Source organism: Protopterus annectens, chromosome 9.part0, assembly GCF_019279795.1.
Source record: "Protopterus annectens isolate FY-2018-M chromosome 9.part0, PAN1.0, whole genome shotgun sequence".
NCBI classification, from domain to species: Eukaryota; Metazoa; Chordata; order Ceratodontiformes; family Protopteridae; genus Protopterus; species Protopterus annectens.
The window spans coordinates 1,712,980,292-1,713,001,187 of record NC_056743.1 but is presented as its reverse complement, the minus strand read 5'-3'; the positions used below and the strand labels follow the sequence as shown (position 1 = coordinate 1,713,001,187).

The window sequence follows — 20,896 nt, the reverse complement described above, 5'->3', positions numbered from 1 at the left end:
AAAATGGAATGAAGGTCAGAAACTGGCATCTAGTGCAGTTGGTATGTTTATAGATCAACAGATATGGTTGCTACAAGCAAATCTCTGCAATGGTTTAAGCTTGACTAGATCCAAAACAGTACAAAAATTGCATCCCAGAGACAGTGGAGCAAGAGAGACAAGGCTCTGTAAGCTGAGTCTTGCAGCAGCAAACTGGCAAACAAAACTCTGTATACAAGTCACAGTAATGACTATGTGGATAGTTTTAGCTTTGCCATTAGTAAGTAAGCCTTCACAACCTGGTACATCTTCAAGTTCATCCACCCGGTTCAGATAAAATCTGAGCTAATGGTGTGCATCTGGGGCAAGAAGGACCCTTGTACCCATTGATTCTATACAAGAAAAAAGATGGTAAATGGAGAAGCAAACACTAGAGTTCCAAAATCACTTTCAGAAAGAAAGAAGTTTTTACCCAAAGAGAATCAAATTCCTTTTATAAGAGCATATATGTTTCCCCTACAAATAAGAGCCTGAAGCTCTGAAATCTGCTTGACATATGACTACTTGGAACAATGTCTTCTAAGTGAAAGACTAACATTGCTGAGCCAGCTAGCTCAAAAGAAGGATAGGTAAGGCTATTAGTCATGAGTTTCATCTCCCAAGTATAAGAATGATTCTTCAAAGGAGGCAGAAACTGAGTGACCACTTTTCAGGAAGTGTTTTAACAACCTTTAGAGAACCAGAGTTCTAACTTCCACAAGATCAAAATGTGCCCAAATGGTGAAAGCTTGTTCATTAACAGTAGGATAGTTTAGGCCCTGTTGAAGCTTGTACAATAACAGTAGGATAGTTTACGGCCTGTCGAAGCTTGTACATTAGCAGTAGGATAGTTTAGGCCCTGTTGAAGCTTGTACATTAACATTGGGATAGTTTAGGTCTGTTGAAGCTTGTACATTAACAGTAGGATAGTTTAGGCCCTCTTGAAGCTTGTACATTAACAGTAGGATAGTTTAGGCCCTGTTGAAGCTTGTACATTAACAGTAGGATAGTTTAGGCCCTGTTGAAGCTTCTACATTAAGAGTAGGGTAGTTTAGGCCCTGTTGAAGCTTGCACTTGAAATAGCCCAAACAGAAATGCAGGTTCATCAACAGTAAATGAAGAGAACACTACTTTTCCCAAATAGCGAACCACTTCCCATGGCAGAAGGCTACCTTTTGGAAAGTTGCATAGCAGCCTCATGGTTATCCAAGATCCCATATGGAAGCTCTGGCAGGATCAGCAGCTCAAATGATGCAATCATGCCCTAATGTGCAGCTGGCAGCCCTCCTGGTGACAAAGAAAGCCTCTAAATTGAACTTGGATTAGCTTAATCTTCAACACCCTACTAGTGAAAACACTTCTGAGTGAACTTGAGGAGTACCACATTGTCCTTTGTGGCAGACAGGCAGATTAATTTCTGGAGCAGTACACATCTGAAGGATCCTGCGAATACAGAATCATCAGCCATGGGACTGAAATGAAAGGGCTCACTAAATCTGTAGAATTTTCTTTGGGATGTGGACTGCTGTTATGGAAATATTGTCATCTAATGCCAATTGCATAACTTATACTTGTTTTCTGCAAATCACATATGCTCACATTCCCCATTGCTTATTCAAGTACTACATTGTGACTTGGTTGTATGACCTCTTCAGCAGGGACTCAAGCTTTAGCATGTCCAGAAAAGCATGCAGCATGATCACAGCTGCAGTGAGCTTGGGGACATGTACTGGCAACTTCTTTTCTCAGCAGCTTTATTTTCCTAGCAAAAATGAGAACCCAGTATGTGCTCCTCAGAACTTCAGCTATGAGTCACTTATCAACACATGAGATGGGGTCAGTGGCACAAAGAGAAAACCCTGTGGGAATTGTATATCATTCCAAGTTATGTTTGACAGGGGGTTGACACAAAGAGGAGGTTTATGAGAACATAGTGGATTTGAGAGATGATAACTCCTGGGTAAGCAGTGCACCCTCATGTGGAGATGAGCCACACAAACCCCCATAATACAGAAGGGCATAAACTTAGTTCATAGTTTAGTACTAAGCTAACTGCCCTTGCGAGCCATTTTAAGCCTAGCCAATTATCCCTAGTGAGACTCAAACCCTGCACTTTGTGTTTGTAAGGCAAACACCTTAGCCATTAAGCCACCCTCCCAACTTTCCACCCTTCTCTTGTCTGGCAGACAAGATGCCAGTATAATGACCTCCAGATTTCTGCCCTCGGGTAGAGTATAACACAAGGATATGCCCACCTCTGTTCCAGTGAATGCAGCCCTTTGAATTTTAGTTAGAACAGGTTCAGGCAGTGCTCTAATGGAACCAGGAAAATTCAGTCATCTGTGTAGTGGAACGCCAGCATATGTCTTTTCTGCAATGCATTTACCACTAACAACAGCAACACATTTGTGCCCACACTGGCATAGTGGACAGCTCAAACGGCAACACCTTGTACTAAAAATAATGCAAACCCAAATCAAAGCAGTCAACTCTCCTCCAAATGTTCCACACAGTGCTGTACCAATAGGTTTCCTTCATGTACAGTGACATCAACCAGATTGGCCATCAAGAGGCAGAAGCCTAACCATCTGGAGAGAGAGAAATTCACCCAGGGCTTGACTGGTCTTGTCCTCCTTGAAGAGGCAGGTACAATCTAGGGTGGAAACTGTCAAGGTGTAATGGTCATAAGACTCAGTACCCTTGAACTTCCTATGATTCCTGTGATTCACAAGGAGTAAGAAACAAGTTACTTCTGTGGTCCAGTTACATTGTTGTTTGTTTAATTTTCTCAGATGTGTCAGCACTCTGTTACAACAAAGCATATTAAATAAAATTAAGTCACTGTGTATACATGGTACAAGTTTTACACAAAGTAGGAATCATGCAAGCACCTTTACATTCATAGAGTAAAAGTGATAAAATGTAATTCCTTAAATTCATTGGCATGCCCAGTGTGATGCCCCTACACTGGCCCAGTAATCAAGGAGCCTTACTCCTCACCACTAGCACCAGTGAGGGATGTGCACATTGGGAGGATGACAAGTATACACACACAGTACAGAACAATCCTTTACGTGCACACAGAGGTCACAGTCAGTCTGGGGCTGGTTTCTCCCTCTTTCTCCAGATCCCCAATAAGACTCCCCACTGGCACAGCTATAGGGTTAAGATCTCAGCCGCGTGGTCAAGCCAAAACCTCCTGCACCCTCTCTGTCCAACCAGTGCTTCATGTCCCTGCCCAAGTAGCTAATACACACACGCACTTTGAGATTTGATTTATATACAAACATACATACACTCCTGGGGAAGGCTGGCACAGTTTACTAGCTATGCCCCCTTCTGCCCAGATTATAAGGTAGTTATCACTGCCACCATTACTTATCAGCTACTATAAGGCCCTTACCAAAGAGTGACCAGTTCTACTGTGTAATGTTACTATTATGCAGAGGGGAAGTGTGACCAATAGCAAGCCTATTGGAGTGGCCTATACAGTGTCACCAAATACATATGCAAGTACTCTAAGAGCTTAAATATTTCTAAACAAACCAGCCACAATTAAAATGTTTAAATATATTTAATAATAAATAATAAAAGAACAAGACAATATTCAACAACTCAGCACAGTGACACAGAGTTCAGAATCACAGGAAATAATTTAACACAACATTGCAGGACAGTCTCACATAAATACAGAAAAACATCTAAACTAATCTTACTATATTCCTATCTATCTCTACGAGAGAGATTACTGTAATCTAGTACTTACTATTAGCAAAGCAGAATTGCTGATGTGAGGATGTTTCTAGATCAAAAGACAAATACAAAATGCAAACAGTTTCTCTGAGAGATAGTTCTTAAATTAATAACATATTGCTGCTGAGTCAGCTGGATGACATCACTCTTTGTCACCTCTGCCTTCAGTTCCCAGGCTAACAGAAACTTAAAATGTAGCACCTCTGTGTTAAAAATACTTATCTCTCAGAAGTTTGCCTAGAACTGGAATTCGTAAAACAGTTAAACACTTTTATGTTTGAATCCGGTAATTATTTCTGTTTCCAGACAACAGAAAGAACTTCTAGCTATAGACATCCTGTCTTCTTGCTTAGATAAATACAATAGTAAAACAATTCACTTACTTACTTAGAGTTTGCAAGTTAACTCTGTTCCAGGAGGGTACACTGTGGTTATATTCTTGAAGCTCAGTACAGAACATACAGTTCAACACACACACTTCTGCACCAGTAGTTTAATATACACATAACATATAGTTTTCTTACATTTGTAAGACAAGCATACGAATCATATTAATATTCACAAATGACATAGAATTATTTACAAAATTCCAGCTAGCTGGGCTGGCAGCCTCCCATCTAGCATAGGTTTAAGAATGTTGCAAGCAATGCTTGTACTACCAGCATAAAACCAGACTATTGCATGTATGTTACACTGACAGGTTGACTACTTGTTACGCAGTTGCATTACTTAATGTTGATCATTTTATTTTTTCAGACTTTTATTTCATTAAACATAATGCCATTATAATGCTTATGATCTTCTGTTAGTGTTATTCATGACCTGGATCATTTTCAAAAAAGGTGACCTTGATAATTATCTCATTAAGAAAAATAATTAAATTAAATAACTTCCCCCCAAAATGGTGACCATTCCTTAGACACATGCCACTATTGTAAAAATGACACTTTATTATTTTACATATTCGTTTTTTAATACATTTTGCACCTTTTCACAATGTCAACCCACTGATAACCTACTGATGTAGTGGATGGTTCCCATCAGTCATATTCATAATATATGTGTGTGTGTGTGTGTGTGTGTGTGTGTGTGTGTATATATATATATATATATATATATATATATATATATATACACACACACACACACACACACACATATACATATGTATATACGTATGTGTGTGTGTGTGTGTGTGTGTGTGTGTCTGTGTATGTGTGTGTTGTTTGTTCTAGTACACACTATCCCAAGTTTCCCTACTGGTCACTATGGGAGAAGATATGTTCTCACCCTTCTTGGAACAGTGAGATGGTCATTGACTGCTCACTTTTTGACTCCCTGCTGTCTGGCATCCACAATGTTACTCAAGTCTGAATCACCAGTATCGTAAGTTTGAAATTCTTCAGGATTTTTTCAGTCTGAGTCCCAATCAACTGACAGACCATTTCACCAAAATTACCAAACATTTCCTGAAGGTGTGTGCTTTTGGTGGCTGTTATACTAATTAAGAGATGCAGAGGCATGAGGTTTCTTGCATGGGGAGGTTGTAGGTTTTCCACCTTGCACTTTACCTACAGCTGAAAAGTTACTTTTTGATTAAAAATAACTTTCACTAAAACAGTCCAATGGGCTATAGCAAAACCAGTTTTACCATCATTCCATCAGACATATTTAATTGTCAAATGTTACACACTCTGGATGTCTGGGCACATACAACTAGTACTAATAATTGCCGCTCTTTACTGTCCACTTTCTAACACTGATTGCCATATCTGTCAAATACAACAGCCTTTTCATATCCCCCATGTATCTGTGTAATGCATACTGCAAGCTCTTAAAATTATACAATGTACCTCAGTACTATAACATGACTTAAAATGTTGTCTTCGGCTTTACAACTTGATTACTTTTTTTACTTTTGCAGTACTGCCAGAACCTGTCATCAACCTTTATACAGTAGAAGCTGGATCTGCTGCAAACATTAGCTGCTCTGTGACTGGAGAAAAAATCGACAGAGTTAAAATAAATCTTATACATAATAAAGAACATCTGGAGATGGATACACGTGGTTCATATATTTTCAGAGCACAAAAGGAAGATAACAATAACCTCTACACCTGCGAAACTGAGCTAAAAGTTGATGAGCATACACTGAAGAAAAACAAAACTGGCATTTTAAATGTTCTGTGTAAGTATATGAATACAACTGCATGTTTCTCATGTTTTCATTTCAGTTTTTGATTTCCTGATACTGCACTCATGTCTCCTTTTGAGTATTCCCATCAGTTGTGCTGCCAGTAACCTGCTTTCACCAATTCATTACTCCACACAGGATGAGAAGAGGGGACCAAACTAGTGGTGAATGCAATAAAAGTATTATATTCCAGGGTCATTGTGCATTAGCTCTGCCCACCTCACTCCCTGTTGATCTTACAGCTTTAATAAGTCTTCCCAGTCTTCCAGCTATGGGTTTTCAAGCCAATATACCCAATATACACAAGCGATTCAGTCCTTTATCCCACCATCTGGCATCTGGTACCAAAGTTGTTATTCAAACACAGATTACTAGAATCACAAACTGATGCCTCCCTCATATGTCAACACATGCTCCTTAGTTATAGATGTGATTTACATAGTTTGATGTATCTGTTTTTACTTACTACCATACTTCTGTTCAGCTGTGTACACAAACCATTGAATTCCCTTTTATATAATTTTTACTAGCTTTCATATTTTCATGTTTTTCAGTGGACATTTCATCCTCTAGAAATATTCCCTGTTACAGATCTGTATATAGGTAGCACAGAAAAAAACATATGACTGAAAAATAAGTACCTCATGCATGAGAAATCTTCAGGCATTTGCTGGATCTGCTTTTGTCTTGATGTCAGCTTGTATGCAACTGTACAACTGTATACCTGCATTCTTGAGTATTCCATGTGGTAACTTGTAAGTCAAGCAGTTCTGTTAGAAATAATTTACTCTGTTGTAGAAACAGTAGATGCACATAAAATGCAGTTTTGGATCCAGAAAAACGAATTTTCCCATGTGGTGTATGGAAATTGTCTTTGCTAACAATTATGTGTGGTTTGAGGGTAACATCTTTAGACAGAAAAAAAGGGGTGGCAATGGGGGCAGCTTGTGCCCCCAGTTTTGCAAACCTCATTATGCTGACATGGGAAAAGGAATTTGTGATGCACTCCCCATTCCAGGAACACGAAAACTATACTTGAGGTTCCTGGATGATATTATTATTTTATGGGGTGGAGACATCCCACAAATTGAAGTTTTTATGGAGTATCTTAACAACTCTTCCCATTTTTTAAGATTTATACATCAAACAGGAAAAGATACTATCAACTACCTAGATGTTACCAAAGCAAAAACAAAAACAAAGAGGCTTTTATCTCAAATATATATCGAAAACCTACATTTTCTAATAACTACCTTTATTTTTAGCAGTGCCCATCCTCTTTTTCAAAAGAAGAGTTTGGTGAGAGGCCAGTTCATTAGGTTGGCCAGGATGATATCTAGTAACAATATATTCAATGTAGAAAGGAAAAAAACTTGAAACAATGTTTTTAGAAAGAGATTATCCACAAGAACAGGTAAAAAACGTTAGTGATTATGTTTATGACAACTGGGGAAACAAATATAAACCTCTACTGGGAGAGGGTTTAACAGGTGTGAGGTCTAACAACACATATATACTCCCAGAAAAGACTAATGGAGATAGAGTTTTTTAGAAAAAGATGCAGACAAGAAAGAATTTATTAGGGCCTTGGTTTTAGAATATAGTGCAGGATCCACTATCATTAAGAATGCTGTTGAAAAATATTGGGGGCTTTTGACATCTGATTAAAAAGTGAAAGAAGTGCCAGGGAACAGATCTTTGTTCACCTATAAAAGAGGCCCCAAGCTAAAGAACATTTTGGAAAATAACACAGACAGTAAGGGATAAAAATGGGCACAAAAAATGTGGTAACTGTGCACAGTGTAAACACAATCTAGAACTATCGGCTGTTTACTTGAAAGATGCAGCTAATATTATTATATACCCTAAGCATGGAAATTGCACTAGTAAATGACTGGTCTATTTAGCTACCTGTAGTACATGCCTAGCTTGTTGTTGCCTCATAGCAAGAGGTTCTCCCGTTCGATTCTTGGCTGGAGTGCGGGGAGTGCCTTCTGTGTGGAGTCTGCATGTCCTCCCCGCAGTTGGGTGGGCGTTCGAAAGACATGTGTAAATGGGCGTGCCTTCATGGAAGGTTGAACGTCGAGCTGGCACTTCGACGTTCATAAAAATCTACTGCAAATCATTAGCGGACCAGAGTTCCGCTGTGGCGACCCCTAACCAGGAAAAGCCGAAAGACAACAACAGTACATGCCCAGCTTTTTATGTCAGGAAGACTGACAGATGCCTTAAGAAGCGAATTTATGAGCATGGGTATGAAATATGGGTGAAAAATATTAACAATGCCCTATATAAGCACTCCATCAAATGTTCTAACTATAAAGGGTTTTTGTTTTGTATATTAAAAAATGTGACAAGAAACCCAAGTGGGGGGGCATGGAAAGATCATTGAAAGACAAGAGAGTTATGGGGGCAAGTAAGGATGGATGCCACACATTATTCGGGAATTAATGACAACTTGTCCCTTGTTCCAGTGTTAAAAACAAGAGCTAATAAATATTAGCATTTGTTCTTGTTGCTATTTGTACTTTAGTGTTTTTTTTTAAAAAGTCATATATATATATATATATATATATATATATATATATATATATATATATATATATATATATATATATATATATATATATATATATATAGGTTCATAGGTAGGTACTATACTATCAGCCCTTGGGCCTATATAAGCCTAGCCAAAAAAGTTCCCTGGCTTTCGCCACCCAAGAAAGTTATTTTCCTGCACCCCTGTCTAGCACAGCCACAGAAGTGATCCCCTGGGTGAATTTCCTATTTTCCATCCAATTGTCGAGATTTTTCTTAAAGAGGGATAATGAGGAGCTTTGCTTGACATGAATGGATAGTCTGTTCCAGAGCATGGGAAGTCCCTGGGACAGGAATCTATCCCTCCAGCATGTTCTGTTTATTGTGGTGGCAAGGTTTAGGTCCCTGGAGCATGTAGCTTGGAGGGACTGTGGTTTCTTTAATTGTTGCATGTCCAACAGATCTGGGTTTGACATGGCTTTGTATGTTAGGCAGAGGTCATCTCTGAGTAGGTGATAAATGATGGAGTAGAGCTGGAGTTATTTGAGATGGTCTGCATATGGCGTCTGTTTGAGGCTGGTAATCCTCTTAGTGAGGTATTTCTGTGGCCTTTCTAGTTGTTATAGATGTTTTGCAAGGTACATGCCAAATGGGGTGGTGTATTTTATAATGGGTCTGATGAGGGATGAGTAAAGAGGAACAATGACCTCTTTTTCTGGAGGTGAACCCCTTTGTGATGAGATGTGCCACGTAAAAGGATTTCCCGACTACTGTGGCAATGTGATTATCAAAGGAGTGACTACTGTCCACCTGTGTCCCAAGGTCTCTTATCACACTTTTGGTGTTCAATAGGCTACTGCTTATGTGGTAGTTCTTGGGTACAGTGTTTTTTTCCAAAGGGGATGACAATGCACTTCTTGGCATTGAGCTTGAAGCCATGACTTTGACACCAAGCATCAGTCTAAGTGAGCCCCCTTTGTAGAATGTCCACATCATTAGGCGATTCTATTATGGCACCTAGTTTGTAGTTATCTGCAAACTTTATTAGCCAAAGACCTGCTGTATTAGCCCGGACTTCTGAGAAGTAGATGCCAAACAGGAGAGGACCCAGGACTGAGCCCTGTGGTACTCCACTTGGCACTGGTCTGAAGTTGGATTTGGAGTCGGCTACTTTCACTGTGTGAGTTCTGTCAGTGAGCCAGTTGGCCACCCATCTTATGACATAGAGATTTATGCCCAGTTTAGTGCATTTATCTATAATTCCAAAGTGGGGGATGGTGTCGAAAGCCTTGGCGAGGTCAAGATAGGATCTGTGCACCACCTTACTCACGTCCATGAATCTGGTGACTGCTTCAAAGAAGTCAATCAGGTTTAGAAGACATGACCTACCTTTTGCAAACCCAAACTGAGTGGGGTCCAGAGTTTGGAGGTTACCTATGACCTTGTTTATAAGCTCCAAAATGATACATTCCATGGCCTTGCAGACCCGTCATCAGACTAAAGGGCAGCAGTTACCAGGGTCCATGGTGGAGCCCCCTTTGTGGAGTGGGATAACCGTCGCTGTGCACCATTCAGTAGGCACAAAGCCTGAAGTGAGGCTATGATTGAACATGGTACTTAGGTGGGGTGCCAGTTAGTTCTGTTGTTCATGCAGAACGCAGCCTGAGATGTTGTCAGGTCCCATGGATGCTGTGTTCTTGGCTTTGAAGAGTGCAGTCTTTACTTGTGCAGCCATGGTTACTGTGGCTTTGCATTCTTCCGGTATAGTGATGGGCCCTTTGGGGAGTGAGGGGGGATGAAGTTTGCACTGAACCTATCTGCCAGGATGTTGGCAATATCAGTTGGTTCTGTATATCTAGTACCATTGTGCTGTAGCTCAGAGTAGATCTGAGTGTCGCCATTGAGATTCTTGACATAGCTGTAGAATGCTTTATGGTTGTCTTTAGAATCAGTGGCGATTTTATTTTTGTAACTAGTTTTGGAGGATATTATGAGGGATCTCAGCTTCTTACTAAGGCTGACCAAGGAGTTCCTGCAATCAGGGGATTTTACTCTTTTTTTGCAACAGCTTCTTCCTTCTGTTGTGGAGTTTGTTTATGGTAGGGGACCACCACATTGGCTTCCTTTTTTTGGAGGATAGCATCTTGGTTCTTTTGGGGATGGCATGATCCATGCACTCGTTTATGTGTTTATATAGTGCATTTGTTTAGGATTCAGCAGTTGTACCTCTATTTTCTGTCTGTTTGGGTGTCATGAAGCTTGCCACTTCTGTCTTAAGAAGCATGAAGAAGACTTTGGAGAAGTTTTTTACGGTGGTTTCCTTAATAGGAGGTGGGGGCAGGATATTGATGTCTAGGATGATTAGCTTGTGGTCGGATCTGACCAGCAAGGAGTTGACCTCTGGCATGGAACATCAATTGCCCATATTGGTAATGACCAGGTCCAGGATATTGCTGCCCCTGGTGGGGGTATGGACAAGCTGATCCAGGGCATTGGAATTTATGAATTCCAGAAAGCATTGAGCAAATGAGTTAGTACATGAGTAGTTTTCCCAGTTGATGGTGGGGTAGTTGAAATCACCCATTATTAGGGTATTGGGCTGCACCTTAATATTACCTAGTATATCAAGAAACGTGGTGTGGGCATCCTGGGGCATGGTGGGGGATCTGTAACAAGCTACAACCTGAATTGCAGTCTTGCCCAGTATTAATTGCATTTGGATAATTTCTGATGCATTATGTTGAGCAACTAGCCTGTAGGTGTGGATATCCTTAATGAATATGGACTATGTGTTGAGTGTGGTGTGGGGTGCAGGTGCTAACCTTCTCCTCTTGACTGTCTAGTACAGTCTTGGCTGGAGAGAACTTGGCTTCCAGTTTGGCTATATAAGTTCATCTCTCACAGGTTGTAGTGTTGGGTGGTAGGAGGAGAGGGTTGTCAGTTTACATGAGGCAATTGCTACATTGCCTCAAGATGCCCAGATTCATCAGGTGGACAGTGGAAAATACTGGGAGCTGACCATTAGAGATGCCTGGATAGGTGCTTATTAATTTAAATACTAAAAACTGTTTTCCTCAGAAAGTGAGGAAAGTTGAGTGCTGCAGTAATTTGTAGATTATTTAGTGCTTGCAATGAGTTTTGAACAAGTGTTGTGCACAGGGAAACAGTTTTGAGTGCTAAAACTAGAAAAGTGGCTAGTTCTAAGGGAAAATTAGAAGAGCGGACTTTCTGGCACTGTGAATACTTTAACCCTAGTTAAATTGAGCTGAGTGATGCGCAAAACCACACAAACACGGGTTTTTAAACAGAAAACAGAAAAATGGTTATCACACTTGAGTGTGTAGCCCTCAACAGTTCAACAGTTGAAAAACACTTAGAAATGATCATTTAAAGTGCAAACAATATCAGAATTCAAAAAACAGTTCAAATAAGTTGCAAAGTTAATAAAAAACACTCGGAATAGTGCGGCTAGTGAAAATAAGCAATAAAAAGCAAAACAGATTTACTTAATCCACTCAAAGTCTCCCTTTTCTCTCTCTGCTGCTGTAGAACTCTGCAGGACATCCAGGTATGATCTTGCTGAGTTAATAAAAGTGCAAAAACCGCGCAAACATGGGATTTTAAACAGAAAGATGAAAGGGGTAGAAATAGCCCAAAATGGCCAATAAAACTACAGATTTTGAGGTGAAACCACTTCTCCAGTGACAGATAGGCTGCTCAAAGCTCACCACTCTCACTGATGAACAGAGAAGCTTTCTTCTATTTTAATAAGGTCTGGGCAACACAGAAACTACAAAACAGTTCAGAATTCAGCAAAATCTGAAAACCGGACTCTACTGGTTATAGAAAGGTGGGAAACAAGTAAAGAGAGAGGATTTTTTTTCAAAAATTTAAACAGATTAAGTGAAACAAACACTTTTAAAGCAGAAAAATGGTTATCGCTTTTGAGTGTGTAGCCCTCAACAGTTCAACAATTGGAAAAACACTTAAACACAATCAGTTAGACTAGTTTTATAAACGTTAGCACCACCACAGGAATAGGGGGGAACCAGTTTCAGAACAGATGAGAAAACAGCAAACAATGTCAGCAAATATATAAAATAATTCAGTCAGGCAAAAATTAAGACAATGTAGAACTCTGAAAAGTGCCAAGAAATATACTTATCACTGATATATTTCCAGATTGTTTGAGAAGCATTCCAGTCAGAACACAAAGAGATTCTAACAGTACATGCAGGAATTTTGTGTGTGTGTGTGTGTGTATATATATATATATATATATATATATATGTGTGTGTGTGTGTGTGTGTGTATACATATATATATATATATATATATATATATATATATATATATATATATATGTGTGTGTGTGTGTGTGTGTAAATATATATATATATATATATATATATATATATATCGATATATATATAGATTTATATATATATATATATATATATATATATATATATCGATATATATATAGATTTATATTTCCAGGTTGTATTTATGCAAAAAAAGTGGTTCAGTGGTAGAATTCTTGCACACCCTGTGGGAGACCTGGGTTTCATTCCTGACCAATGGCAAGATCAAAAGTTTATTTAAATAAAGTTGAATGTTATATATTTATGGCTGATTTTAAACATTTTACCTATGTGATACACCTCTAAGACCTGATAGCAGGCTTTTTACACTGGGGGAGATTTATTTAAAAGCAGCACTTGACTTGTGTATTTGAGATTCTGATGAAGTCTGTTGTATGCAGATGAAAAGCTGTATTGTGCATTACATAAGCTGAAATAAATTGTGGTGTCAACTTTCAACAGCAGTGTCTATCTTTGGAACTGTTTTGCAGCTAATGTAATAATTTGCAGACTCATTAAGCAAAGAATTTGCACATTTCTATAGTACAATTGGTTATATTAAGAAATGCAGGAAAGCCAAATGTAAATAACAACACAACTTTTAGTATTTTCTTTAATATTTTGATAAATATGCTGACTTGTTTACAGCACCCAACAAACTGCCACAACACTTTATCTACAATACTTAACATGTCACTGAAATGCAAATACTAAAAGATTCTGTCAATGTGGTCAGATGAAAAGCAAAAAAGTTCTACTTTCTACTCTATAAATAACAAACAATTGAACATTTCAAACTAGAACAGGAAGACCAAGCATAACAAAACCTTTAAAATTAAGTGTTTACATTCTTTTTATTACAAAGAACTTCTTCAGAACCCTTTAATTAATGTATACTCCTCTTATATAATAAATGAATATAACACATCAGACACAAACAACCCTATAGTAATTACTTACACAGCAATATCTAAATCGTGTGATAATGCATTATAATTCTATATAAAAAATGACTGACTAAATAAATGGTTTTGTATGTATATCACTTACAGTTGTATCCATTATTCTGTAAAAGTTGGCTGGGGCTCTACATACACTAAATGGTAATGCAGTGTATTAAAACCAGATCATCATTGGTTACAAAGACTGTCTTTATTTCTTTAACAGTGGAAGAAACTGTTATCTGCCCATATCCATTTGTCAGGTCTAGAGCTGTTGAGTGTCTGGCCTTCCCTAGGTTCTCTGTCAGCTCACCGGTTCTTTGCATGGGATAGCTATCAAACTTTAAAAGGCTGTTCAGTTTCCTAAAGCCGTTACAAAATCTGATGTTTAGGAACCAGTACTTTTGGGCTGCTCCAATCACTCTGTGACCTTTCTGTTACTCCTAGTTTGAACTCAAAGTATTATTACTATCTTACCTTGAGGTGGAAGATATAGCTTCCTGTCCCAAAACATTGACATTGCAGATTCTTCTAAATCCTCAGCCTACTAAGGGTCATCCCAGACAAAAAATAAACTTCTCTGTTCGTTTAACTTTGTGCTCCACTTGGACAGAAATGGATTTAGAACTAAACTATCTAGCCTGTATAACTTTTAGTACTCACTCCAATTTTGTTGTTCAAAAAGTACTCATTTAAGTACCCTTCTGTTTTATCCACTGTTAATACTTCATGCAAGTCTCTGTGCAGAGTTCTTTCTTGTGCTGATTTTTACTTCAAATTTTCATCTCATCTCACTATCAGTTCTTGTACTGACACCTCTTATATTGCAGGGTTCCTTTTGTTCCATCAGTGGGTGAAGCTTCTAGTAACTCACAGAATTCCTTCTCTGTTGTCTAACTATAACCATATTCTGATACGTTTTCAGCCTCTGGGCTAATGTCCTCCCCTGATTTGTTTTTGGATCTCTGCATGAGTGTCACTGTCTTTGTCTCCATTCCCTTCATTCTTTACTGAATGGGTATAGCCAGCTGCAGCTTTACTTCTTCCTTTCATTTTAGGTGTAACAGCCTGCCACAATGTGTCTATTGATTCTTTCTACAGAGATTGTTCACACTACTTTAAGATGAGGAAACTCTTTTCTTAAAATAATAAGTGAAGTGCTGTAGCTACAGGATGCAAATGTTTTCATAGAATTCAACGAATTTCTACTTGTGTAAAGGAGTATTCCTTCCTATCACCATGAATGCATATCATCTTCACTTTTTTGTTACTAGTCATATGCTTATCAACCAGGGGACCTTTGACAAGGGTAATTGTGCCACAAGAATCTGTCAGAGCATCATCTTCTCTCCCTTCCAAAAGTACAATATATTTACTAGCTTGATTGTAAGATAATGATTTAAGACTGACTCAATTTTTATAGCAGCAGTCTTATCACATTCTGTAGGAACTATTTAATTTGTAGCATGCAGCTACATTTTCACATTCCTGCTACTAGAATTTCCATTAGTAGTAGTACTGGAAGATAATTGAGCCATGTGACCTATGTCACCAGCTGGATTGCTATCTGGCTCACAAATAGGACACAGATACTCAAAATAGGGGAAGTTACTTTCAAAAAGAGACCAGTCACCAGCGGAGTACTCAGGGTTCTGTCTTAGGATGTCTCCTGTTTGGCACCTACTTTTCTGAAGTAATAGTCAATACCAAGTGGCTCTGGCTGACTAGGTTTGCAGATGACTGCAAACTAGGAGCAGTCATTGAATCCTAAATGACTTGCACATCCTGCATTAATATTTGTCTTAAATAAATAACTTGTGTTAAAATCACGGGTTAAAACTAAATGCCAAAACAATGCATTATTATATCCTTTGGGAGTCATCTACCCCAGGGATCAACCACACTGACAATACACCCCTAAGAATTGACCCAGTTGTTCAATATTTGGAAAGTTATGTGGACAGTGACCTACCTTTTGACCAACATATGTCTATTGTTGTAAGAAAGTCCTTATTGTACAGCTTATAAACAAAAGGATTGTGTCTAGATCTAGAGATGTCATTGTCCCTTTAATCAGCCCGCATTAACCCAATCATTGAATATATTACCCCCCCCCCCCTCTGGTATGTATCTAACCAGATACATGCAACAACTGAAATGCCCACAGAGCTACCTTATTAAAAGGATTAAAAGGCCTAAACAATATGTCATACAAGATCTGACTCAAAGTCCTGTCACTATACTTGGTATCCTACAAACTGCTAAGAGATGACCTGTGCCTGGCTTATAACGCATCCTCTGACACTTTACTGATGGATTTACTGTACATCAGCAAGTCAGATACCATCAGAAATACTCAATCTAGGGATATGAACCTCGTCTGCAACACAAACAGAATGGTTTGGAAGGACAAGTATATTTTGCAGAGGATACTACTGCCATGGAAAAGACTCCCCATCCATGTAAAACAAACTTGATTCCTGTTCATTAGATCTATTGGGAAACAGAAATTTTACCCCAGGACTGCCCCCTGTATTACTAATGGACAGATGCAGCTCCTAAATGCTTTATCCCATGCATGGGTCCCCTCAAATTATCTATGTTATGATCCCAGTTATTATTTTTATGGATAATATACAATTATCAACCATGGGATGGGTAAGATCAATTTATAACTAAATGGGATAGGTTATTTTGAGCACAAAAAAGGAAACTGGTTAGGTTTAAAATGGCCCTCAAGGGCAGCTAACCTACTACTCATCTAAGAACCTATGAACTTATGAACCTCTCTTTCACATTTGTAACAGATTTATCCATTACTTGCTACCTTTTTGTTTCTGAGAAGATGGTGTTTTACTAATTGCTTCTTTAGGCTATGAAGCACAAAATGCATTTTCAAAAAGTGCATTGTTAACTATTAAGAGCTCTACTGAAGTTATTAACGTCTCAGAGCTTTTGTGATCACTTTGAAACAACAGGTGTAGGCAATGCTCTTTTAAATTTGTCCACTGCTAAGATTTCTAACATGTTCACTTTACTACTGCTATCAAGTTTTAATGACAACTTTAAAATGTGTTTAAAGTTCTGCATCTAGGGTCTTCTTTTGTCAGTATTAAAAGTGCAGTTATAGAATATTATGATTTGTACATCAAAAGTTATCCCAGCCCTAGCCAAAATTCCATTTTCACTTTTTGTAAAGTCTGTGTAATCAGTTCCTTCCATATTTCAAATCTTATAATGCCTCGTCTGTCAGCTTGGTTGACAGGATTTTTACCGTTCTAATCTGTCCAGTCTTTTGTGGGTGATGTATCATGCAAATGCCACCACATAGGATTCCAGGTCATTCACCTGCCTCATCTTTCTTAGGAAAGCACAGTTTTGGGGGTAGTTAGCACACTAGTCAGTCCAACTTCTGTTGCAGTTGCTGCAGCTTCTGTTCAGTCTTCACCTTAGACTTCACAAGCATTTTCAGCAGTCCTTCATTGTCAAGAAAGCATGGCAGGAACAGCGGCAGAAAAAAAAGTTATATCATTATTTGCACCAAGAACAGCAGCAGGAATGCCACCGTGAAACAGTAGCTACTCCAAAGGCAAATGTTAGTTCAAACAGGTTATGCACGTAATAGCAGAGGCACTGCAAGGAATGGCATATTCGGCAAGTCCTTGGCCAAACTGCTTATGCACACATGACAAGTGCAATTCAGAAAAAAAAAATGGAACCAATTTACTTTTTAGATTAAAAATAAAAATACAAAATTGCAGCCAACTTGGTATTTCTACTAAGAAAAAAGGCACCTTGAGGTTATCTCCACCACATAAGTTCAGTCTTTTACAGCTTTTCACTAAGCAGGCTGTTTAAACAAAATGTCACAGCTGTAGGCTTGTCAAGCCTTCCCTATGCTCAGCAGCAAAAAAAGAAATCTTCACATGAGTTTAGTCCCAGGTCATATCCAAAGGAAGCCTTGATTGGGTCTTTTGAACTCCATAAGTCTTGGAAAGTCTTCATATAAAGTCTAAGCTTTAGCCCACACAGAACTTCCATAAGGAGCTATCTTCCTTAATTCCTGATGTTTAACTATAGCCTTTTATACAGTCATTGATATGTGTTTATTGTATCTAATACATTAAATTAATCCTGTAAGATTCAAGGGAACAAGTAACAGTCTGCTAACATTTAAGGGCATTCTATACATTTCTCTGTAGTTTATCCACATTTAAAGGCATAGCATGTTACAATATTTATGAATATGGGTATGTACACATACACACACACACACACATATATATATATATATATATATATATATATATATATATATATATATATATATATATATAAATATTTACGCAGACATATAATATATGTGTGTGTGATTATTTTTAGGGGAGGGTGTATAGTATTGCTTTAAAGTACAGTTATCCATAAAGTTAATGTGTAAGGGGAATGTCTCAGTTCTTCTTGCCATAGCAGTTGCTGCCAAGTTAGTAAAGATGACGGATGCTACTAGGCCTGTCTTGTGTGTGTGTGTGTGTGTGTGTGTGTGTGTGTGTGTGTGTGTGTGTGTGTGTGTGTGTGTGTGTGTGTGTGTGTGTGTGCATACGTACGTGCGCGCATGTGTGTGGTGTGTGTGTTTTACTATCAAGTTTGACAACTTTCACAGTTAAGAAAGAATCTAAAGTTGAATCCACTACTAACAACTTTTCAGAAAAATATTATGGAACTACTAATTCATTTTACTCTGACTAAGTGCAACCTCATAGTTAGTATAATTAGTAATCAGGCATGCGGGGATGAAGCCCCACATGGGAAGGCAGGGATACATCCTTCCCCCAAAAAAAATGGAATTGCTTCCACTATTATACACCTTTTTTGAAAAAATGTTATGGAAACACTACTTCTTTCTACTCCGACCATAGCTCTCATCCACAAGAAATCTGGACAAAGCCAAAAATAATAAGGACAAAGGCCAGAAAATAGGAACAAATTTTATATATTGCTCTTATAAACTTAGAAATTTGCTAGAATAAAAGGTTTTGTTTTAGCTTGCATTTTCTGAAGGATAGGAAGTTTGAAACTCAAATGGCTGCCATTATTTAGTGACTTCATTCCTCCATAATTGCCAGAAAATCACAAATTCTATAAGGAAAAGACCAAAAATCTGGACAGTCAAGAAGTAGGAGTCTGACTTAGTGCAAGCTTAAAGTTAGTATAGTTAGTAATCAGGCATATAGGAGTGAAGCTAGGTCTGGCAACTGGTAGGAAAAATTAAGGGGCTATTAATGAGATGTTCCCTGTGTTACAGTGGTCCAGGGTTTGATTCCCCACAGCTTTCATTGCCTACCTGTGTGACTCTAGCAAGTCACTTAACCAGACAGTACTTCAGAGATGAGTCTGAAAAGAGTCCACAGAGATCAGTGTTCGACCCTGGTCAACAAATAAAAAAATAAATAAATAAGTAAAAGCTGTACATGGGAAGGCAATGTTTCATCCTCCTACAAAAGTACTTTCTGACAGAGACATTTGTTTTCTTCAACTCTGTGGCAGTAAATCAGGCGTTGTAATGATGCCATCAAGTGATGATAAGTTAAGCAGTGGTATTACAAAACAGATCCCGTGTAAAGTGAGATGAGCTAGTTATCACTGTCCTTCACTGCAATGACCATCCACATACGCCCCCCAAACTATGTATTACTCATCCATTGTAAGGACTTGGATAGGAAACAATGAATACAGGTCTCCTTGCACTGAGTTACACATTCATCACACACCAAAACAGTTCTCTGGTTAAAAAAGGGAAAGAAATGAATGGTGATTTTCAAAGAAGCAATGACCTGGTCCCAAAGTTTCCTTAAAAATAACTGATTTTCCTCATGTGTAAGCCTGCTTTGGAAGCAGTAGCATATTGGCTGACTTGTTCCGGCATCCTACGAAACAGCCTTTTGCATAGCAGAAATTTGCCTGGCAGAAAACGGAGAGATAGTATCTTAAATATTTTCCAGAGACAAGAAAATCTTTTCCTGAACCATATTCACTACTTGCCATAGAAATACTTGTCATGGGTAGTGTAATAGCCTAATTCCTTCTGATTATCAATACTGGTGAGTCAAGAAAGTTGATTATCAGTGCTTAATAATTCATCAGACTTATGCCTGAATAAGACAACTAGATACAGATCGTTGTTTTTTTTCCCCATTCTGGGATTTTTATTCCTGCTACCTATCAATTATTAAGTTCCCCTGAACTCTGATTTCTGAGAGGGACTCATCATTCAAGCAACTGTTGGGAGTTGCTGTTTTGAAGTCCTTAGCCCATTACCCCTATGGTCATTCCCCCTTTGAAGTGTGAATCACAATGAACGTACCTACACAACCATGAGTGCACTAGCATACGCATCTACACAGAGACACACACACACACATACATACACATGTGTGTGCCTCTGCATATGCATCACTTTAGCAAACAAAAACTGTCCTTGAACCAAATAAGGAATCAGATGCAAAAACCAGAGAATACAATATAAAGAAAAATAATCTGGTTCCACACAGCAGTGAACATCAATATGTCCTTTATTGTAGTAGGTAAGCGCTTTCTCAGAATAACATCCGCTTCATCAGACCAACAAATATAGAATAACAGTTACATTTTTAAACACTAAAACATCCAATCAAAAATCAGATAAAATGTGCATCATAGCTAAAAGCCATGTGATAAAATACATCTGTAGAATCTATAGATTGTTAAAAATTTGAATAAAACAGACTAAATGAACAATATGTACTTAAAACTGGTAAATACAATAGTAAAAAATAATAAAAGATGGACTATTGAAATATACATGATAAAATATTAAAAGAGAGATCAATGCTTTAATGGCCGTGCTTTAAGGAAGGGTTTCAGGGAAACTCTGTTGTTTAAACCAGGAGGTTTATCAGCTTGAAAGCGCAAAATCCATTTCTGTTCACTAGATTCTGTTCTGTTATTTATGTCACCTCCTCTCTTGGTACTATGCAGAATCTCTAGTACAATAAAGCTAAATTTATGTTCTTTACCCTCTTTAGCTACATGTAGTGATAGTGCGCTGGTTT

At 38.2% G+C, this 20,896-nt stretch overlaps 1 protein-coding gene across 1 annotated transcript in view; it reads left to right on the top strand.

The window, feature by feature from the left end:
* The window catches only part of LOC122812228 (intercellular adhesion molecule 5-like), a 469,151-nt gene that overhangs the window by 247,446 nt on the left and 200,809 nt on the right, over window positions 1-20,896 (top strand). Inside the window, exon 5 of the mRNA XM_044084581.1 lies at window positions 5,696-5,959. Coding sequence (XP_043940516.1) covers window positions 5,696-5,959 — 264 coding nt within the window. The remainder of the gene's footprint in view (window positions 1-5,695; window positions 5,960-20,896) is intronic.